The sequence below is a fragment of the Meleagris gallopavo genome, chromosome 4, assembly GCF_905368555.1.
Source record: "Meleagris gallopavo chromosome 4, MGAL_WU_HG_1.1, whole genome shotgun sequence".
In the NCBI taxonomy this organism is placed as follows: domain Eukaryota; kingdom Metazoa; phylum Chordata; class Aves; order Galliformes; family Phasianidae; genus Meleagris; species Meleagris gallopavo.
The window spans coordinates 19,560,453-19,583,883 of NC_139407.1; the positions used below are offsets into that span (position 1 = coordinate 19,560,453).

The 23,431-nt window shown below is 46.2% G+C and overlaps 1 protein-coding gene across 6 annotated transcripts in view; it reads left to right on the forward strand.

Moving 5' to 3' along the window:
- Window positions 1-5,978: 5,978 nt before the first annotated feature.
- IRF2 (interferon regulatory factor 2) overlaps window positions 5,979-23,431 on the forward strand; it is a 41,360-nt gene continuing 23,907 nt past the window's right edge. The window contains exons 1-3 of one of the 6 annotated variants that reach the window (XM_085222414.1): window positions 5,979-6,501; window positions 20,671-20,817; window positions 23,320-23,427. In XM_085222414.1, the coding sequence (XP_085078540.1) occupies window positions 20,722-20,817; window positions 23,320-23,427 (204 nt within the window). In that variant the 5' untranslated portion in view covers window positions 5,979-6,501; window positions 20,671-20,721. Of the gene's footprint in view, window positions 6,502-7,232; window positions 7,255-10,561; window positions 10,743-20,670; window positions 20,818-22,329; window positions 22,386-23,319; window positions 23,428-23,431 lie in introns of those variants that run through there. The other 5 variants (XM_085222415.1, XM_085222413.1, XM_085222416.1 and 2 more) reach the window with 5 other exon arrangements.

Genomic DNA, 23,431 nt, shown 5'->3' on the forward strand with positions numbered 1-23,431 from the left:
ACAGTCCCGATGAGCTGTCCATTTTGGGTATCCAGCACTGAGGTGACATGTATAAAGTGTGGAGAGCCACGTTTAGTTCACTCCTTGGCTTTCCTCTGGACTTCTGCGTCCTCATCACTGTCACTTGAGAGATAACGAGGCTGCAGAGGAGCTCACCATTTCTCTCCTTTCTAAGATGGAGGATCGTTTGTTTGGCCACCATACAAAGGCCACCATACTGCAGGCCCATGCCAACACAGCTGCACCCATTTCCAGGCCACTTTTGGAGCATTAAGGACATGCTTCTGGAGGAGCTTGGCGAGGTGGAGATGTGATGCTGAAAATGATGGAGTTAAACATGGCATGGCTTTGAGCAGTCCTGGATTCCTGAGGATGACGGGTGCTGGCAGAGCTGATGGAACACCAGGCTGCACCCACAAAGCACTGCGGGCAGGGAGAGGTCGGGCAGAGTGCCACAAACATCTCAAATACCCGACTGGAGAGAGGGGAAGCCTGCAGGAACCTCACCCACAGAGCTAATAGCTTTGTGTAAATGTTATTTGCCAGAATTCCACTAAGTATTTACAGCTATTTTATGTGCACTAAATGTTCGCTTGCCAAGCAATGATGGATTGCCCCTGCTTTGAAGCTGATTGAGAACTATTACCACTACCACCTTATCAGGCCATTACTTATTAGCCCAAGGTATAAGACTATAATGCTTTCCAAGCAAGAAAACTCCTGACTCAACAGCCAAATTCATTCCAAAAGTGAAATGATGGTGTGGGATCAAGAGAAACGCGAGGAAATAATATGTAATTACCGTTTTTCCAGCTCCTTTATAGAGGGAGCAGGTGACTCAGCATTCCCATAAAACTACCTCCATGGGAAAGGAGGAGCTCTTCTTCCACCTGGCAGCTGCCTGCCTTTGCTGCAGTTATCTGTCTGCTGAACCTTCCCTTGGGGCGGCTGCTGCTACTTAGCAGCTCAATAGCATGCATACCTGCGGAGTGCTCCTTTCATTAAAAGGAGGATTTGCCACCCCGCATGGAATGCTTTAAAGCAAGGTGCAAATATGCAAATAATTACCACGAGCATCTCAGTTTTATTTATTTATTTCTGATTCCTCCCCCTGACTTAATGCACTAGTGATGTCTAGCTGGGCTCCTGGACCCAGCTGTGACCCACAGAACCAAGGAAGCGAGCCTGCCCTGCTGCCTTCTAGCTCTGGATGACCTTCTTGTTGTTGCTTTTTACCTCTTGGAGGTACTGCAAACACAAAGGCAAACATAACATTCTACTGGAGAGCCGCTGCATAGAGCAGTGTTACTTCTCACAGCGATGCACAAGAGTGCGGGTCCCTCCAACAGCAGGACACATTCGTAGCAGGCACTGCAACACTGAACGTGACAGTTGCTGTCTCAGGGGACTTACCATCCACACAGATATAAAGATAAAGAGTGAAACAAGAGCAGTGAGGAAATCCAATGCTGGCAGTTGGGGCTGAGGAGGGGGCTGAATTCCCTGCACCCAGGCTGGTGCTGAGGCTGTCTGAGCAATATCTCCAGGTTGTTTTTCAGTTTGGATGTTTAGCTCTGTCTATTTAAAACTCCCCTGCTTTGCAAAGTTTGTTTAATCTGTCAGCCTCTTTCTGATCTGTACGTGGCAAGTCAGCAGGTAGAAAACATTGTGAGCCTTCTGTACATCACTAATTAAATAAAGCATTCAAAATAAAGCTGCTACTCATATTTGCTATTAATAGCCAATGGTGTTTCTCTTCCCTCCCTCCCCTCCCTTGACCTCTTTCTGTTACAGATACAGAGCAACCCTGCTGGGGGCTGACACACGAGGATTCCTCCAGCTGCTTTGCTGCAATGCTTCCCCACGAGCCCACCCCAGCGGGATACCAGCAGGCAGCCAATTCTGGGAACAGAGGACTGCAAATCGATGCTGCTGCTGTTGGTTATCGGCCTAGCGCTGGCATCCCGCCTCGAGAATCTCTCCTGGGCTGTGTTGGCTGAGCAAACTCGAGAGAGGGGCAACGGTCAGAGCGACAGAAATGACTTGCTGGGGGAGAAGTGCAGCGAGATGGGCTCCTGGAGAGATGAGTCACTGCCAAACTGTGCTCCAGAAACAGCTCACAGAGCCAGCTGCTGCTGTTCAGAAGATGAACTTACTGGACTCTGCAGGCTGGCAACAGAGGTGCAGTAGATGAGCTTGGCTTCAGCTATTTCAGCATATGCAGAAGGTGGATCCATTTGTGCCTAGGAAGAATGGGAAGCCGGGCACGCAGAAGCTGTCCTGAAGCTATGGAGGCCAGCCTGGGCAGCTCCAAAGCAGGCAGCACTCCTTATACAGCACTTACTCGCCTGTTAATCATTAAATGCTGATTAGAAAAGGCAAAACAGCCAAAGCCTCAAAGGTGGTTCTGACTTTGTGGCCTTCTAGTACTTGAAGGGAGCTTACAAGCAGGAGGGGGAGTGACTTTGTACACATTCTGATAGCGATAGGGCAAGGCTTTAAACTGCAAGAGGGAAGACTGAGGTTAGACATTAGGAGGAAATTCTTTACTCAGAGGGCAGTGAGATGCTGGCACTGCTGCCCAGAGCTTTGGGTGCCCCATCCCTGGAGGTGCCCAAGGTTGGATGGGCCCTGGGAAGCCTGAGCTGGTGGGAGGCACCCAGCCCATGGCAGGGCTTGAGGGGGCTTTAAGGTCCCTTCTAGCCCAAGCCATTCTGTGATTCTATGATTCTATGTATTAGAAATGGCTCTGTATCTTGCAGTGACCACTTTTACTTAAGGTAGAAGAGCCTAAAATTAAACATTTATATTTTGCTTCTTTACAGTTGGCTTCTTTTTTTTCAGGATCACATTCAGCCATCACCCAGTCTGTGCTTCAGGGTAAGACAGGGATTGTGCCAAAGAGGAAAGTCTCAGGCTGTCTGTACCTAGCCCCACAAATGTGTGGGCACAGAGCTCAGCCTGGTTTGCCATCAGGAGGCAGCCTGAGCCAGAAGTGCTCTGAGACAACTTCAAAATCTTCTCTCTGTACTGCTGGAGTAGGGGATGGTGGGGTGACAGCCTGTGCCTATGTAGGCAATGATGAGAGGTGGGGTGTCGGTTAGTCCACGTTGGCCCATCTATCCAGGCGATGCCTTGGGAAGGTGCCACAGCTGGTTTGCTCCCCATGTCCCACTGCTCAACACCCCTAGCACGGAGTTTCCTACTGGGAGAGCCCCCAAAGAGGCCTCAGCCCCTGCACCGGGTGTCCCTGCCTGAGCAGGATTGGGGCAGAGGGGCCAGAGGGCCCTGCCCACCTCAGCCATGCTGTGCTTCTGTCATTCCTGCTGTGGGTTGTTATTCTGCCTCTGGGTTCTTTCTGAGAGAATCCCCTAGTGGCTGGGTAAAGCAGCAGCTTAATTAATGAGGGCACCTACCTTCACAGAAAGCGTGAGAGGCTTTGTGCTGCAAAAGAAAACCTTTATTCTCACATTGGTCTTCTTTTTTTTTTTTTTTTTTTTTTTTGGCTCATTTTTTTTGGTACATTTTGCTGGCTAGAGAGGACTTTGTTTACAGTGTTGATTAAAAATATCTTGCTCAGAGCACTTTCTTTAGATAATTCAGACATTCCTGCTCTGAAGTCACCCTGAAACATCCTTTCACAATACTAAAATAGCAACAAGATTTTTTTCCATCCTGGAATGGTTTTATGTCATTATTACCACCAACAACAAAGCAGCGCTCCTACCACCTACATTCTTAGCAATCAGATCTGAGCAGCTGAAATAACACCAGAGCTGAGGAGCACTCTGTAACTGAGGCACCCTTTTCAAGCTCTCAGAGGCAGAGCTGCTGGCCAGTGGCACCCAGCTGAGAGCAGAGGTGTCACAGGGGTGAGTTTGCACTGAAATGCCTTAAAAAAACACTCAAAATGCTGTGAATACTGTCGGTGTGGTGCTGCTGGCATGTGGTACTGAGCAGTTTCCTAAATATTATTGAACTTCAAAAATAAGCTGGATGGCTTATTTACCCTCTGGAACTTCATGGATTCCCATTTTCAAGGTTTTTTTTTTCCTTCTCATAGAAATCAAGGCCAGGCCAGAACAGTTAATCTTCTGCGAATGGCAGGCAGGGTGGTAATGGAATCAACTGATTCCCTGTGGAAGATGATGAATAGCACAAGCTGCAAACTTTGGCAATTCTAGAGAGAAAATGCTCTGAATATTTGACGCTCTGTGGTTAAATCTTCTGATTTGAATGTTGCCAGGTCTGAAACAACAAAGTCAGGAAAGCTAGAACTCTGCTTTTGGGTGGAATGAAGTAATCATTGGAAGCTCAAAAAGCACTCCCGTTACCTTTCAATATTGTGGAAGTATCACAGCAGAAGATTTAACTTCTACTACATCCCATGAACTTCTCATCGCTGAAGACATGGAGAGGAATGTCTTTGTTAATGTCTTTGAGCGAGCCCTGTGGAGATCAGAGGAAGGCAATGGGAAATGGAAAGAGATAGCTGAAAATTCTACTGGTTATTGTTCCTCCAGGAAGGCAATGGTGTTTTCTGTGACCCAAAACCATGAGTGTCATTCACAGCCTGCCCACTGTGTGAATATGTTGTCCTCTAAAAGTGAGATTAAATTAGTGTGATTGTAAGCATTCTTCCCACGGCATCTGCTGATACATCAACTATGGACTTTCATAGCTCACTCATTCAGCAAACAAATTAGGAGTGTACACTGGAAATGCTAACAGCCATAGAGCACTGCAAAACCAGCCTGGCCGGCCTTTCCCTCTGCAGAGTGAGCTGTCCGAGCAGTGCTGGGTGGGCTGCAGGCATTCACCACTGAGCCCTTTGCAACACCTACAACTAAGCGCTTGAAGCAAAACATGTTAACAAAACACATCCCGCTAAGATGGAGATGCAAAGATCTATGGATACTGTTGCAGCCACAAAAGAGCTTCCAGCCTTTAGAAATCTCTTGCTTATGGGGCAGCTTGATGCAGAGTCTTTACATTTAATAGCACCTTGTGTTTTTTTCCTTCTGTGAGCGTGCTTGGGTGCTTTTTGATGCCCTGTGACCTCTTAGAGCCTTAAAGCAGGAAATACCACTGTTCAATTAACTGCTGTGCAGAGAGCCTCCTCCTCCTATCTGCTTTTAACCCGCCACCTGCTAGTTTCGTTTGATGCTCTCTAGTTCTTACATTAGAAAAGAAAGGGAGCAATCTGCCCCTGCTCTTCTCCGCTACCGTCTCTACAGCCTAAAAGACCCCAGACTGTGCAGTCACTTAGGCACCAGAGGCACTCCATGTTTTCAGTTGTCTTTGCTGCTCTCCCCTGAGCCTTTGCTGCTGCTTTGGGAGGTGGAGGGGCTTCCTGTTGTGCCCTGTTCTGTAGTTTCCCACCAGCTTTGTGACACTTGCAGGGCACCCAGGTTACCCTCCCCAGTGTGATGATGACTGAGCGGCAGCCGGGCGGATTCTCACGTTAGTCACACCTGGTGTAGGGACTGCCTCCATCCTGCCTGGGGTCAGCACTGCTGGCTGTGTGCCACCAATTTCCTACATGGACCTCAAGTCTATAAAAATTCAGCCTGAGTTTCCAGTTAGCTGGTTTGGCTTTGTGGATACAGCTCGCTCACATGAACATGCGTGCAAGAATGTATAGGGAATGTGTAGACATGCATGTATGCAGAATAGGTGTGGAGGCCGCTCTCTGTATTTATGTAGGACCTTTTGCAATTAGTAATTCCTTATCTCCCACCGTGCTCGAGGCCTTTCCCTCATCATCTCTGGACAAAGCCGGGATGACGCACACAGCCTCCCCTCGGACCTTTGCAGCACGCAGCAGGGTGATCTCAATTCTGCGAGCCACCTTCGGTCTCCACAGACACCGCGACCAAAGGCGGTTTGCAGAACCAGCCTCAAACCAAGAGCTGAATCGACGCTGGCTTCTAAGCACCCGGCCCGGGACTGCCCCCGCTGCGGCAAAGGGAAGCGCGGGGGCCAACACTCCTCCCTGGGCGGAGGGGCCGTGGAGCGGCGCTCTGCGCGGGAGCGGAGCCACTCGGAGGCACGCACGGCTCTCCCCGCACGGCGGCCGGCCCGCGGCTCCGAACGCCCCGAGGCGAGCGGCGGCCGCCCGTAGGCGCGCGGTGCCCGGCCCCCGCAGGACGGCGGCGCTCCGCACAGGCCCCGCGGCCGCCCCCGGGGCCGGCGCTGCCGGGCGGGCTGCGGGCGGGCCGGGGCCGAGCCGCGCGATGACGGGCTCCGCAGCCCTGCCCCCGCCGCTGCGCGGCCGCCCGGCCCGGCGGGAGGCGGGGGGATTTCCAAGCGCCGGCGGCTCGCCGCTTCCTCTCCTTGTTTTGCTTTCGATCTGGACCTTTCGCAGCCGAGGCGGAGGGAGTAACTTTTAGTTTTGCTCCCGCGATTATTCAGCGCCTGTTTTCATTTCCATTTCGCGTCCCCTGGCAACGGCGGTAACCTTGAGGAATTATATAAGTGCCGCGAAGACGCGCTGGAAAGGTAAAAAGCGCCGATAGCGTTATTTATTTATTTTGTATCGTATTTGTTTTTTTTTTATTTGTTTTGGTTTGTTTTTCCCCTGAGATCGCCGCGGCGGCGGTGCGCGCGTCCCGCCGGTGCTGCGGGTAGAGCCCGGGCCCGCGAGCAGAGCGGCACGGAGGCCGCCGGGCTGCCGGTGCGCGGGCGCGTCTCGCTGCGGGGACAAAGGAGCGAGCACGGGAGCACCGAGCGCGGCCTCGCCACCGGAGGAGGCCGCGGGCCCGGGCGGGGCGCTCGGCGCCTTGCGGGCCGCGCTCGGAGCCCCGCGGCCGCGCGGCGCGCTCGGCCCAGCACTTGTTGCCGAGAACGGCGGCGTGGGCGCGGCCCGGCCGGTGCGGGCCGAGGGGCTGCGGGAAGGCCCGCGGCGGGGGGCGCTGCCCGGCCCCTCCCGGCCGTTACACAAGCGGCGGCCGCGCCTCCCCCCCCACCCTCCGCCGCGGTGACGCCCAGCGGCGGGCGGCGCAAACCATCACGGCGGCCTCCGCTCGGGCCGTGCCGCCGTCCGCTCCCGGGCTCTCCGGGCGGGTGGGGCCGGGTGTGCGCCGCCTCGCTGCCGCCTGGCCCGGGCGGAGCGCACGGCCTCGGCCGGGGTCGCCAAGGATGGTGGTCCGGGCCGAGAGGCCGCGGGGCCCGGGGCCGTTCCCCGGCGATCGGATGGCCTGTAAATATCCAGCGAGGAAACTGGGCTGTGGGAAGCGGGCGCTCGTCCTTTCTGTACGTGATCGGAATGAGCTGCGGGCCGGTATCGGCAGCACCTAACGGCGCTCCCCGTCCGATCCGACGGGAGTAGCGGCCTTTTGTTTATACGGGGCGCCGTCGCTTTGCTCCCGTTCGGCTCTTGTGCCCTGCTGGGAGGACGGCAGCGAGCGAAGGGCCGAGAGCCGGACGTCTTCCCCGAAGAAGAGTTAGGAGCCGGAGTTTTGTTTGCGGGCAGTGAGGAGGGCCGGATTGCAGCGCCGAGCGAACGGCCAGGATCCGGGCTGGGGGGCTGAAGGACTGCCTCTCCCGGCCCGGGTCCCAGCGGCGTTCAACTCCTGAACTCCCACTGAGGAAGCACCGAACGCAGCAGTGCGTTCCAGGCTGAGGTGTTTATACACTGAGCTCCTGTAACGGGATTGTATCGATTTCATTTTCAACACCCAGAACGTTGCTCCTAGATGATGTATATCATCTACTGTCAACTATCATACTGCGCTCAGGTCTTCTGGACAGTGATCTCTTGAATTCAGGAGCTCTTGCAAAGCAGAAACCTCCGTTTCTTGAGAATGTTTTAAATGACAGTTACTAAATCTTATTAGATTTGCATCTAGTATCCTTTGGTAGTACCAAAAAAAAAGAGAGTTGCAAGTAGCAACAAAATTTGAATTCACCCTGGTGCAGAAATGGTGACACAATTATAAAACTAGCACGAGTGGTCTGTGAGGCAGATGGTTTCTGTCTGAATCACAACCTTTCCGTGCCACTGGCTCCTTCTGAGACTTCATTGTCCCATACTGGTAGTGTCTCTCAGAGGGATTGCTCCACGTGCCTCGGGCATGCTGTGGCTCCTTCTTGCTGACAAAACTCGGTGTGGTTAGCATGAGTGTGCTGTGAGCCCTTTGGCACAGTATTGCTTCACTAAGACCCTGTGCCATGCGTTTGGCTAGTTACAAGCACAGCCAGGTAACCTTGTGGGGGGAGCTGGGCATCACACTAGGAGACAGAGGTGTTCAGAGTCATGTTGACACATGTATCTTGGTGATATCTCTGTCAGAATATGGCAAGCCAGTCTCTTGGGAAAAGCTGCTAGTCAGGGACCATGCTACATAGAAAGGGGTAGCAAGGAGGTTTGAGAAGTAAAATAATGCTGTTAGATAGGGAGCTAAGGACCCAAATCTCCACTTTACTGAGGCCTACAATTGTGTGTGGTATCAGAAAAGCAGACTTAATGGGTTAGAATGATGCTGAAGAAGGCTGCTAAGATTCAAGAGGAACTGGAAATATATTTGGAATAGAAAGAGCCTGCATTAAGAAAATGGATTTATCTAAATAAATCCCCACGTGCCTTAAGCTGAAGTATACACTTATGTATGTGTAATATGCATGTACAAAAATAAAAGTTTTAAACCAAAACTGTGGGGAAAGCCTGTAGGTGAAGAATGACAGTCTGTAGGTGGAGAATGCGAAGTTCGCCGTAGATAACCTCTCACTGGAGGGGGCCATTCTTGTAGCATTAAAACTGCTGTTAATACATCTCCATGGTACAGTACTTGGAGTATCAGAAACGGTGGAAGCTCAGATACTGTAGTGAGAGACTAAGCTGGCCTAGGGAGGATGGAGTAGCTTCTATGTGCATGAAGTGGGGTGCTGGTTGTTAAGGACCGCCTGTGACAGGAAGTTGCACAGGATCTTGTGAATCGGTGCTCCAGGCCTAAATAAGAAGAGGGTAGATTAAGGCTGCATGGTTCAAGGTGTTGGCAGGCTGTCATACATTAAGGTAGAGCAGAGAACCATTGTTGCAGGAGCAGTAAAGCCAGGGGCTACTGTGGCGGTGTTAATTCTCCATAGTAAATCTTCATGAAAGAAAAAAAAAATTCATGAGTACAAGAGCGAGAGGCAGTCAAAAGTGTAAAATACTTGCAGGTGGCTGTAATTCTTCAAAGGCAGTGTAACAAAGGCTCAAAGCAGTTGCATGGCATCTGCCAGAAATACCGAAAGAGCTGAAGAAGCCGGAAAGCAAAGTGAAGCAGTTCAGCAGAAGTAAAAAGACATCTTTCAGCAAGTTAAAGTCTTGTGCTCAATGAGAAGAATGGAAAAGAATGTAAAATCTGTGTTAAACATAATAAGGTAGGCCAAACAGAGTCATGGAACAAGTTGCTAAAAGCATGAAAACAAACAATAAATTCTCTTTGAAGTGCATCAAAAGCAGGAAGCGTGCTGATAAATGATCCGTGTGCAGAAGGAGTGCTCGAGGAAGATAAAGTCACAACAGAAGACTGAAACAAGGTCTTTGAGTCATGTGCACTAGGAAGAGTTTTGGGAGATTCTTTTGTTGGAGGCTTTTTACTTTTTTAAGGAGTAAGCGTGTTTGGGGTTTGCTCTCAAATAGGTGTGACTGTACAAGGAGGTATCAGAACAAATTGCTGGAAATGAAGGATGAGGTGGAGGAGGTGACGCTTAAAATGTGAAATTGCTACTGCATTCCCCGATGTGTGTCACTTGTTGCTTAGAGCTGGCCTTGGTGTTCCAGGAATAGAAGGTGACAAATCTCTTGTCAGTTGTTCAAGTTTTCTGCGGAGACGGGGAACTGTAGGGCAGTTGGTTCTGTGTTTGTTTGCCAGTAGTTACTGAATGGGATTAGTGAACAGGAGGTATAAATGTGATATCTTGACAAAGAATAGGCCTGGCTTTTGTTGAGGAGACCTTGTGCGTCACTAGTCTTGTGGGGTTTGTAAAGGTGTTGTTGAGCTGTTGTTGTGGTCTCCTTGATACTGCCCTTCCCCGAGCAGGGCTGGGCTCAGCATGGGATCAGGTTGCTCTGAGCATGGCCATGGCCAGCCCTGCTGGATGGAAGGAGGGTGCTGGTTGTCCCTGCTGATCAGGGGGTGCAGGAGGAGCTGGGTGGTGGTGCAACAAGTTTGCTCGTTGGATTCACCCATTCTTCCCTGTAGTCAAACTCCAAAGGCCGAACTGCAAAGCCTGCAGAAGGATCTTGTTATGTTGAAAGCCCAGCTGTAAGGCTGCAAATAAAATTCAGTACATACCAATGAAATGTAATGCATATGGAAGGGAATGTAATCCTAACTTTATACACAAAAGGAAAGCTTGAACTGACTGTTTTTACTGGGGAAAAGATCATAGGACGTAGGTAATCCTATGAAAAAATAAGCTCTGTGCCCTGCAGTGGCTCAGGAAGCAGAAGGCAGGTTGGAATTATTAGGAAGGAGTAAAACATGGAAAAGTAAGCATCATCATGCTACCATAAACCCCTATTGCTCCCCTCTCCTGAACAGCATTAACAATTTCTGTTTCCCCATCTCAGAAAGGGTGCAGTGAAACCGGCAGAGCTGCAGAGAAAGGCATTGAGGACAATCAGGTGGATAGAACAGCTTTTGTGAAAGACTGGGCGCCTCAGCTTGGCCAGGAGATGGCTGAGGAGGATATGGGAATGTTCCTTGAAATCATCAGTGTAATGAGAAGAACGAACAGGCAGCGGGGAGCAGGTAAGCGCAGCCCACAGAAAACAATTGAGAGGCACTCAGTACAGGAGGAGGTGTTTGTGGGGCAGCCCATAAATGCGGTGCTCGCTGCCCCCAGCGTGCTGTGGGTGCCAGGAGTTTAAGCAGGTTCACAAGCAATGAGGCAGCCTGTGGGAGAGAAACTTGCCGTGCAGCTTAGCAGTCAGTGCAGGTCGGTTTCAAACTTCGAGCACTGAATATCCACAAACTACAGCAGGTACCGATCAAGAATTCTTTCTGAGAAGTAGCTGCAGGTGGAGATTTTCTCCATGAGGATAAGCATAAGCCTAAGAAGTGATCCGTTTGTAGGTTACCTAGAGAAGCGAGACTGTGCGCTGACCTTTGCAACATGAATCTTGTGCCTTAGCTCTTTAGGAAACTTCAGAAAAGAGAACATACGTTTCCAAGATGGCCCTATTCAATCTATGCTAGTTGCACCTGGACTTGTTAACCAGACACAGGCTAAATGTATCATGCATGCACCTCATGCTGTGTAGGAGTGGTGTTCCAGCAAAATTCTTTGGGGGTTTGAAGGATTAGAACCTCCATTTGTGGACTTCCAGTGCTGGAATCTGTTTGTAGATAAAGAAGGAGAACTAATCACAACGTTACTTGTTTTGTGGGACTCTTACTTATCTCTGTGATTTGTTAAAGATTGACCTTTTAGAACTCAGTTCTTCAAAGGCCTTCAGTAATTGTTATATTGAGGATATAAGCCATAAGGTAGTGTTTACAGAAGTTTTATTATAGCTTGTGCTGCTATAAACTGTGGTTAGTGTCAGATGTTTTGTTTTTTGAGATCACAACTTTGAAAGGAAAACAAAAATACCAGCAAACCAAAATGAATGAGAAAAGCAGATTTATTACATTGCATATTCCTCATGTAAGAATAACTTTATGGGAAAAAATATTCAGTGTAGTTAAAGAACTTCCTTCTTATTTTCAGATACACTGAATCATTAATTGTGAACATCATGAAGGTTCTTCCTTGCACTGATAATGTATGAGCTCTTGTGTTAAGATTAAAATAGCCAGTAGAAAAAGCTAGTATTGATTATAACTGTTATAAATTTAGCATGTTGATAGTTAAGAGTTTAATGCCTACATATTTATAGCTAACATATACAATTACCCTTTCTGTATATGGCATGATGAATGCATTGTGCAGCACATACGTCTTACTGATAGCCTTTAAAACACTTAACTCACTTTTGCAGTTACTGCTGGATATGTTTGCAACATATCAAGGTGTTAGAATGGAGCTAAGCTGTGGCAAAAGCACACTGACATGTGTTGCAGTGGATGTTTCTAACCATTTGTATAGAATAGTTTTCAGCAGTTTTTAAAGACCGACATGCTTACCACGGGTACAGCACAAAAGAAGGAGGATTTGCTTACAGCTTGTTGTAAGAAAGTTCTGCTCTGTGGTATGTATGGAGGGATATCTGTGAGTTGAGGGGCTCAGTGAGTGCACAGAAGGCAAAATCTGTGCTGCGGTGTTTCTGTTGTTGTTGGGCATGGCTTGATGGCATTACAGTGAAGCTCTTACAGCATTACCTAAGCAAGACAGTGCCTTAATTCATCCATAAGGGGATGTAGGAACAAGTTTAGGTCTGTATATGCATTTGATGTGTATGTAGAACTTGTGTTTGGTGCATGATACGGGCTTTCTGTCCCCTTGGTACACTGCTGCTCTTAATCTGAAGATGTTTTGTTGAGTTGTGCAGATGTGCGTTAATTTAATTCAAAGATGAAACAAGTGGAAAGTACAGAACTATTGAATTAAATTCAGCGTGGCATATCAGTTTTTAAAAGCAAAATAAGTCAATTCTCTTGCCAAAAGCATTCAGAATTTGTAACAGCATCTTACCAAATTTATCTAAAGTAAAAATAATTCCACAGTTGAAAAAAGGGGAGGATAGGAAGCAAATACTTTAAAGCTGCTGAAATCTTTCCTGCAGGATTTGAAATCCACATGCTGTGATGTTAAAAACATGAAAGCAAAACTTGAGCATAAAATTGAAACCGAATATAAACAAAAGTGAAACTGACTCCACTGGTTTTCATTTCCAAGTTGGCAAAAATGAAAGAATAAACACTGAGCAAGGAAGCATGAGAGCTGGACTTCGTAAAATTAAATTCCATGTCGTTATTTACTTCATCTGTTAGTAAATTTGAGTTCTACAGGACAACACTCTTTTAAGTGTATAAAGGATAAGAAGTAAGAGCTTTTCCCACTGGTTTTCCTGTTCATGCTTTTCCTATCTTGTTCTCCCTGTGATAACCCTGCGGTGCTCAATGTGGCCCTGCTCTTGTGGGGAAGTAATGTTTGGAAACATTGTAGTAATACTGGCATTGGGATGCCTGGGAAACTTGAATGTGTATCCTTCTCGTATGGAGAGACACGTATTCACAGACTGTATTGAACAAAGTGTTGATTGGGTATTGAGGAGCTGTATGAGTGCAAAATGAAGGACTTCGACTGCAGAGATTGAATTCTCACACACTTGGTGAGCGTGATGTTCGGGTGCATCAGGACTTAGTTCTTTGGATCCCAAACCTGTTCTGGAGATTTGGGATTCGTGAAGGAAGCTGCTGAAGACTGGCTTTGTTTAGCTTAATGTTGTTTATCTGGCTCAGAATAGCAATGAAGATGAGTTCAGTGGTCTCACTCTAGCTCTGCAGTATTTTAGGAAGCCTCCAAGATAGAAATAGCTGCTGCAGATCAGGAATTGAGGCTGTCTCTTTGCTGTTAGTCTGTGATTGACACAAACGTTAGAGGAAGAACATATTTTGTAAGCAATCCCTTTAACCATTCATATCTCAACATGAATGAGTAAAGAAGTTCCTGTATGTGCTGTGGTGGTAGAAAGAGTAGCATTTCTGTACCAAGTAGGATTACAACATACTGTTTTAGCACGTGTCTTTACTAAGCCTTTATTATTTAGTACTCTTGAAATGGAGACCTTTAAGGGTTACATACAAGAGAGGGACATTTCTCTCTTAAATTCACCAGTGTCTGCCAGTATCTCTAGAATAAATAACTCAATTTAAGTTATTTTTTGTGCTCACACATCTGCTTCTTTCACGGTGCTATTTTTGTAAGCATAAATAAGTGCATGTGACAGACATGTTTCCAGCTTGCCGTGCGGATGATTCAGAGTATCCCAGCCCCTAAGTCTGTGCCTTCTGTGGTCTGTCCTTAAAGCAAGAGTGCTAAGTAAGTGGCAGAAGTGTGTTTTACTAATCCGAAATAGCATATATTTCTCTTTAATATTGGAAACCATCTTAGCCAGACATTTGGGAGTCATCCCTTCTGTTGGAAGTGAGGGATAAACTGCTTTCACAAGAGGGCTGGCTTTGGTGCTCGGTGAGAAGCTAGGCAGGGATGGTTTCTGACTTCTGCTCTCGGTTCTGGATGCTGTGCTGGTGATTAGAAGTCAGGGAAGCAAAAAGAAGGTGTGAGTTAGCTATTAACTTTGGTAGTAGAGGCTGCCTTTGCCCAGACAATAAAGCGAAAGCTTTAAGCAAATATTAAATCGTACTTTAGTGTAGTGTGCAAATAGTTTTTGCTGTGTGTTGCAGAACAGTATGTTACACAAACGAGGCTAGCTGTGGGAAACGAGTCAAATCTGAGCAAGGTGGATTAGATCAGGTTCAGGTCATGGCCAGTAAATGTGAAAGCTCTTCCTTGATCGCATTTCTTGGCGTTAGCTGTCTGAAATAATTTTTCTGCCTCTCTGAGTGCCTTTAAAACATAACCATCTTTTCTGGAGACTTGCCCGATCCTCACAAGCTACCAGTGTGGGAACACTGAGATTAAGGACTTCTGGTTTACAACGGCTGCTTTTTTTGCTTGTGGGGTCCTATAAAGCCCTGACCGTGTTATTTAGTCAGAGGAACGACAGGACAGGGAAGGAGGACTGCAGGCTTTGAAAAAGATGTTTACAGTGTATAATCCCCATCTTTTAAGTACTTGCACGTATGATTTGGTTTTGCTTTCATAAAGACCAGTGTAGGAAATGTGTGCTCGGCAGATGTTTTAGGGATGTTTCCTGTAAGCCTACTCACAAGGCACTGAGTCTAACAGAGCCAGGGAGGGACTTTAAAAAATGCTGCTGGGCTGCATTAGTATGATAAAAGAAGCGATTCTTGATAATTGTTTGAGCCTTAACAGCCTTGTATTTTCATCAGCCTGGAAAATTCCTTATGAATCAGCTGTCAAATGCTGAGTTTTCCTGACAGATTTAAGAATGTGCAGGGTTTGGCCGCAGTGGAGCCGCATCAGCTACTGTATGCGGGTGTTAGAGAGTGAATTCGTGTGTGAGCAGTTAATTCCAGATTAGAATTGATTTATTTGGGGATAACTGCTCCCCGATGCAAGGAATTAATTGTTGCCTGACAACCACGCCTGTGATTTTTCCTGTTGTAAACAAGCCCTTTCTAAACTTGTCTGAGTGAAGGACTGATCTACTACTGAAAAAATGACCATTTGGTCTTCTGGCAGTTTTTGGGGGGAAAATCCTGACATGTCCCAGGTGCTGAAAGCAAATCTTGAGCAATCATCAGGTATAAAACAAAGCTTAAGGATTAAATAAATCAGGTAGAATTTGTGGCTGTATTTCACACTTCTAGAGAACTGTGTGTAATCACATGCCATTGCCTACCGTTTGTGTGGACGTGCTGTCATCCTGACTGCATCTGAAGTTGGCGTCTCCATCCTGAGTCAGGCTGAGACCTGGGAAACAAAAGAAAGAAAAGAAGGAAACAAAGTATTCCTTGAAAGTGAAACAGCGGCTTTGTATGCTCACCAGACTTGGGGACATTTGTGGGTGTACAAATGATAGATGATCTTGGTGGCACAGATACTGTAGGGATGATCTTTAAAAATCTATTTGTTAGAAGCCTGGGCCAAGTTCCCAGCTGATGGAAGTCACTGTGTTGCCAAAGAAGTGAATGGGCTCAGCAGCACATATTCATATCTTATGTTGTGTTTATATTCAGCATAAAAGCCAGTAAAATGGAAACCTTGTTGTAGGTGCTGAGAAGCTGAAGCATTGTTTCATAGTAGCTCAGTGCAGAAGCACAAGTCAGACGTCTTGTTCTGTTGTGTTAAGATATCTCTGCTTTTCTTTGGTGCAGTTCTAGTCTGCAAATCCAAGGGCTACCTTTAACAATGCCTGAGATCACTACAAAACAACAACTCATGTCTTTGCTGCTGAGGGAAAATAAGCCTTGCATGGAAACCAAAGGAAAGAGTCTGTTTTGATGTGTAATGTCTGAATCCCAGCCAGGACATGTTAACACCCTTTGGGTGGAACAGAAATGCTATAGGGCTGATGAAATACACTCTATGCAGTATGAGTTCCCATTGTATGTTTTCCTGGGCTTGTTTGTCGTGCAGTATATAATGCTGATTTCAGTACGTGTTTGAGGTATTTCTTTCATTCCATTTTTTTTCTTCTGTAAGGAGTGTTGGGGAGCTTTTCCACCCTCCAGCCCTCGAGGACAGAAGACTTTTTTTTTCCTTCCACCTATCTCTATCTTCCTTGCCTGCAGCAGTAGCACAAGAGGGGAATGCTGATAACCCCCTCTTTGCCATCCAGTCACACCACCCTACAGCCCGAGGTGAGCACCAACAGCCCATGCCGAGCAGGACTTTTGGAAGTTGTGTAGCTGTTGCTGGCACCATCCCACAGATTTCCAGCCATGATCCTGGTGTGGCCTGTGGTTTGGGAGCTGCGGTAAGCAGGTGAATATTTCTCTGTGGTTGCCCTTGGTTGCCCTTACTAATGGCCAGGCCAGACCAGGCCATGCGTACTAGCACTGTGAGGACCTGTGCCTTACCAGCCTGCCTGCTCTTTAATTGTTGGCTTTCCAGCCTGTCTTGATGGAATCTCCTCCTTCCTGCAGGCACCTGAGCAAGTGAGATACAACCTTCCTTGGCTCTTGTGCGATGTTTTTGTTGGTGACGCTCAGGAAGGACATAGCACACTCACACAGACCTTGTTTGCTTCTGCCGCCAAAGTGTTGCTAAAGAGCAGGAAATGTACTGGCCTTGCAGCAGTGTGGATCAAGAATTATGGCCAGGGGGTGTGGAGCAGTGGGTAGGCTTTCAGTGGAGGAGAGCACAAGGCAGAGTTGGGATGTTTGCATTGTCCCTGTATAGTAGTGTCAGTATTTGTAGGGAGCATAAGAGAGAGGCACCATTAATGCATGACAAGAAAAGACCAGAGAGGGTACCTGTTTTGCTATGTATCATGAATTTACTCATGAGTCTAGGAAGACTTTTCTAGGGCTTCCTGTTCCTTCTTGCCTTGTATCTCTATTTTACAACTCCGCTCCTGTGAGAACGAATATGCACACTTTTCCTCACTTACTAATGTTACTTTAATTAAGTGTTTTGCTGTAGGTTCCAATAAAGATAACGTGTATTTGCATAATTTGGGGTTGTCAGAAAGCAGGCATGTTAATTCTGCATTGGCAGCATCAGCAGTAAGGTTTCCTTTGTGCTTTTGGAAGATGTGAAATACACCCAAGCGGAGGTCTCTTGTAGGATGCAGTTCGATGCAGTTCAGATGTCTGAATTCAGCTACATGTATATTTCAACTTAAATCTTGTTTATGTGTCTGAAGTATTTCTGGCCAGGTCACATTAACAGGTTCTCTTACCCAAGGAAATATCTCTGAATAGGATGACTTCCAAGCTAGGTTTGCTCAGAGTCCATACACGCAAAATGCTGTGTGAAGACAGAGTCCAAGTTGTGACCAGGGGACAGAATTTTGCTTTTAAGTGCTGGTCGTCAGAACAAGATCATGTTTCTTTGTATCCCTGAACAGTCTTGGCACGTGGACAAATACAGAGCCCAGTTCCCTGAATCCTAAAATTAGTGTATGGTCTCATTTCGGCATGTGTTTGGTCACACAGAGTGATTGATGCTTCTCTGATGTGCACCAGCCTTAGGAAGCAAAGAGAACACTTTAAAAGATTATCAGCAAAGCACAGATACCAGATTATTATTATTATTATTTTAAATATTGTCAGTTCTCTGCTTGCAGAGGAAAGAGGAATAGATCCCATGCAATATTATGCACAAGACCTCTAGGGAACAGATGTTTTTTTGTGCCTCTGGGGGAAGGCTGTGACCTATGTTGCAAATACACCTCCAAGTGCCCTACCTCACCTTGCCTTCTCACAGCTGTACTTCCATATCCAGATCCTTACTTTGTGATAGGAAAAGAAAGGTTGCTTTCTCCATTTTTATTTACTTATTTATTCATTCATATATTTATTTTGCTTCCATAGAGATAAGTTCAAAAACTATGCTTGTTGTAGGCATAGAGCAGTCTGTAGTTTGGAGATAACCTTTGTGACTTCTCAGCTATCCAGATGCTGTCAGACAGAGCGAAACGGAAGGGAATAGAACATCTTGTGCTGTTCAGACTTACTACATGCTCTACTGTTGCTTTCACTTTCTTTCTACAACTACCATAATTCTCCTGAGGAGCTTTTCATTCTCAAAGGTTATGCTTTCTATATGTCAGTAGTGTCATTTCCTTGTTATCTAGTATCAAGGAAATTACTAGTATGTCTCAGCATACAGCAGGGAGGGCTACAGGCTGTTTGTAGAACATTGCCAGTGAAAGTATGTAAAGCTGTGAGGATAGATAGAATGTAACCCAACTGTCATTTACAGCTTTTCTAATATTTCTTAAAAGGGAAATATCTCTTGAGTATAACTAATACTTTACAAATATCTCTTTAAAAACAAACAAATGCTATAGGTTTCCTTCCAAAGAGTCTTACATAAAGAATGTTAGGAAAACGCATCTGGCAAAGAAGTATGGAGCTGAAATTCAATAGAACATTATGCTTTGAGGAAGCTGTAGTGACAGCCACTTGCTCAATGCTCTTTGTATCACTGCTCATGAGAGCACTTACACCTGTGCTTCGGTTTTGTACACTGTTGTGCCTCTTTTCCTTCAGCTGTCTTTCTTGAGAAGTTGGCTTGTATGCTTGACCCTAGTTACAATTCCCATGTAGAAATTTTCCAGTGCGATATGTTGTCGTAGAAGCTGTGTTGCTGGCTGGCCTCCTCCAGGTTTCTGTGTTCGTAGCTGGGTTGTGCTGTCCAGACTGCAGCAACTTGTGCTATCTTTCTTCCATAACTTTTTCTCTCTGAGTTGCATGTGTGAGATTCAGACAGTTTATGGCTTATCAGAGAGGAGGTTCCACCATGTTTTCATGGTATCTAATTGCAAACAGAAGTCGGACCTGACTGCAGAACTAGCACAAACCCTCAAAAGTGGTCAAACTATTATTGTGCTACTGCAGTATTAGTGCTACAGTGCTGTTGTAAAGTGCTACTGTACTATTATTATTCCCCACAGACTTACATCACTGAGTGAAGGGTAATGGCTGTTCTGAAATAATGTCAGTCAGTATGTTCCAGCTCCCACAGCTAAGTCAACAGCCCCTGACTGTGGCTCTCTTTAAGAAAGATGTCGTTGATGAAAATGCAGCAAGAAAAGGGAAATTATATTAACAGAGCTATCAAGCTTAATATGTTTCTAAGATGTATAGTTACAAATTGTGGTTCTTGTTGATGTGCTTTCTTGTTAAGAATGGCAAGTGTTGACAAAATGAATTCCCAGTAGGTAGGCCTACTTTCATGTCCTTTTCTTGTAGGATAGAAAAATGTTTTCCTGGGTCCCATCTGCATTAGCAGTTGATTGTGTTTCTTGGATTTTATTCCTCCCTTCTCCCCACCACAGGACAATTATAAACCAGAAGAAAAAACAGACAAATTATTCTCAGTGTCATGCCAGAAAGCTTGACTTCAGCATGGTTCTCTGGAAATGCTGAGCGTTTTCCTGAGCCCTCCCTAGAGAGGTGCTGGAGGTCACTGCAGCCCAAGTTTGAAGCTGTGGTCTAAAAGCACAGTGTCTTCACTAGCAGTTTTGGATTCTGGGGATGCCACCTGTCATCTCTAGCAGCTCTTATGCTGGAGTGCACTTCCCTCTCTGCTGGATGGGAGCATTGGTTGAGCTTCAGCCGAATGAACAAACCTTACAGAAAAAGGTGTTGCTTGCAACCCTCATATTTTCCTCATCGTGTTCACAAAGCCATCTGGCTGAGAAAAGCCTTAGCTCATGATGAGATTGAGATGGAGCCGAAGGCAGTCTCAGAGCACAAAGTACGTGCACCTACATGTAGCTGTGACTCCAGGAGGGTAAGTCTGAAGGGGAAGTGCACTGTGAAGGTTGATGGGCAGTGGGCGGTAGGTGCAGAGGCACTCCTGGTGTTGCAGGCCTGCTTCAGACTCTAAATGTTAAAGTTTCGTTCTCCTTAAAAGGATTCATTGTTTCACTTTTTCCTTTCTTATGGGTAAACACCAGGGAGAAGTGGCCTCCATATGCCCTGTGTTTTGTATGGCTCACCCTCATTTCTGGCTTTGTGTTTGCTTCATAATTAACATATTCTAATCTAGATTGAAGATGACTTGATATTTAGTGATGGCTAGTGAAACTCAACGTGCTTTTGCTGCCTGTTTAAAGGAATTGTAGAGATCTTTAAAAACTTGAGCAACAATCAACGGCAGAAGGTGATTGTGCCACCACTCGCAGAGGGTTGGATTTCAAGCTGACAGTGAAGGCAGCAACAAAAACAGCACAGAAAGGAGCCATCATCATGAGACTCCCAGGTGCACCAGTTAACCCTGCCTCTGAACTGTGTCACACATCCTGGAAGGCAGTAGTGAAATACAGAGGTTACTTTTTGAGGCATTGCAGAATCGTGGCCTTTCTTACTATACAAGCAAAGCACATGTTTGACAGCCCTGGAGGGAAGATGTGGCACCTTCATTTCACACAAACAATTGCTAGATAGAGCTGACTTGTTATTTTCATTGCAGAGATGTTGTTGACGTACGGCTGCCAAAAAAACACTGCATTTTAGCATCGTTATGGTCCGTGCTGTCCCAAGGCAGAAGGGTCCGGGAGTGCTTAATGAAAACGTCAGGCTTTATTTTCTTCAGCTCATGGTCATTGAGGAGCACAGGGTATGTTTTGATGAATGCACACATGCTGTGTTTGCCCTTCTGTGAAATACAGCTCCCCAGAAGATGCCCATAGCTCCCTCCAGCTGGACATCACCACAGGTTATTTTTAGCTGGCTTTGGTTTTACTTTCAGATAAACAGATCTTGGAAGCCACTCCTCCCTTCTCACACGTCAAACTGCTTTTCTGCTTAGCGCTGAGGAATTTGAAATGGTACAGGTGATGGATGTGAAGGTGTGTGCTACTGGCTGCGGATTCTGTGCCAGTTCCAGAGGGCTCCAGGCGCTGGGAAGGAGATGAGCATCTGCAGGGAACAGCTGGTAGAGCCCCTGGGGACGTGAGAGAGATTAGATAAATGTCTCTACCTTGCCGTTCTGAGCAAGGCCTCCTTCCTTGCAGCAGTGGTGTCAGCAGTTTCTTCCCTCCTGAAAAGCATCACTTTTTCACAAAGGCAGCTTTTATTTTTTTCGCCCCCAAGTGGAATTTGCTGCTGCTACTTTAAAGGTTACTTCCTTGCTTTTTGTGTAACTAGTTCATTCAGTTAGGCTTGAAATTTGTCTTAGAGGCTTGTTAGCTGCAACACAGGATGCATCCTGTGCACGCACTTACAAATTGAAATCTGAAGATTATTCATAGTGTTTCCTTGACTTGTCTCAGAGTGTACATATATTTGAAAAAGTCCTAAGAAGAAAAGCTTATGAGATGCTGGTTGCATTTGCATGCTTCTTCCTTGACAGCTAAATAGAAATGCACTCGCATTTTTAGTGCGGTCATTTGCATTTTTCAACTCTGACCCTACTTCTGGTAGGTGAGAAGTGGCACTGAGTGTTCCATACAGGACAGTTGGCACTGGAAGGGCTTCTGGGGCCTGGCTGCATCTGCTTTGTAAAAAAGTGCTTGTACTTCTTGCATATTTGAAGAGGGAATAGTGCATTTTAGCTACATTGACAGTTGGACTAGATGATCTTAGTGGTATTTTGCAACCTTAATGATTTTGTGTTTCTGTGTCACTGTCACTCAGGAAAGAACTTTGCTCCTGCACAGACAGGGGCTTTGCAGGAGCGTTCCACAGTTGCTGGGCTCCAGGGTTGTCTGCTTTCTTATATGTGAAGTGAACTTGAAAGCAAGCTGAGAAATTGGAAGCATTTTCTAAGCTATTTTAGACCTTTTTGGTCACTGGAAACATATCAGCGCCTTATTGTTGAGCTCAGGTTTTAATTCCTTGTTAGTTTCAGGAAATACATGTCCTCAGAGCAAGGAAACTTTGAACATTTTTCTTCCTTTTGTGCTGGGTGTGGGCTTGGTGCTGCCTAATTGTTTGTCTGTTGCTCGTAATCCCATAGGAAAAAAGAACAAACACATTTACATTTGTGTCATTGCTGTGTGCTTTCAGATGTGTAGCCTAGTCTTTTTGTTTTTGTCTTTTTTTTTTATTATTTAACATCAAAGGTGACAAGAATAGCAGAGCAGAGAAGTTGAAGAATGGTGCAGAGAGTGCAGTTGTGAAGAACAAAGGAGAGAGGAAGGAGCTGAGTGTGGTGTAGTGGGGGAGAGAAGAAGAAGCCTAAATGCAAGTACTTGAATGTGGAAATGATTGATTGCAGGCTGGTTAGCAGGAGTTTTATGCAGTGCTTTAATCTGCATCTAGTGCTGCTTGGCACTTTGTGATAGGTTAATGTTTTTAAAATTATTTGTCCTCGCTTCAAGACTTTGGACTCTTCTGTCAATAATTTACCATTCTAAGTGGGGAAGTGCATCAGGGTCACGTGTGCCTGTGTGTGTGAGATGGAGAGACAAAGACGACGGTTCGAGCCTTAGCTGAATAACATAACATATCCTGGCATGTCCCCCCCTGGAGGGGGCTGCAGAGTGCTCCCTTCCTAGCTAAGCACTACTGAAACGTAGTTTAAGAAAAAATCAGTGGCTGAGTCGATCAGATAAATCTGGAGGGAAGGGGTCGTAGTGCGCAACCAGAGCCAAGCTGTCCAGTGAAGTACTGTGATGAAAAGAACAGCTTTTGCTATCTTAATCAAGTTTGTGCGACAGAAGTAACCATTTGAAAACACTCTAGTTAGTAGATATATAATTATAGCTAGTACAGAGATGTTTCCTGTGTGGCTTTGTTTGCTGGTTTTGTTGTTTTCTCTTGTTGGCAAAAAAATGTATTCAGCAAATGCAGGTACGTAGGCCAATGAAAGAGATCTCTGCAGGAGGACAACTGATATTCTTTGTAGTATCCTGACTGTGTCGTTAGAAAAGCTGTTGCCATTGGAATGTATCTTTATGTGACGGGTTTACTAATGTAGATGTACCACAAGACTGACCACTTTCTGCTGTGGAGAAAGTCTTATCATCTCAGTTGCTCTTAGGGGAGCCTCCTACACAGATCCCAAGTCAGTATGATGATTGTTAAGTGCCTGCAAATTGCTAATAAGTAGGTTTGTGTGTATTTTGTGCTGAGTGCTACCAGGAAAACAAGTAACATTGTCCCTTGTTCCCTTCAGCTCCTTCCAGCGCAGGTAACAATGCCTGTCGAAAGAATGCGGATGCGCCCATGGCTGGAAGAACAAATAAATTCTAACACAATACCAGGGCTGAAATGGCTAAATAAGGTAA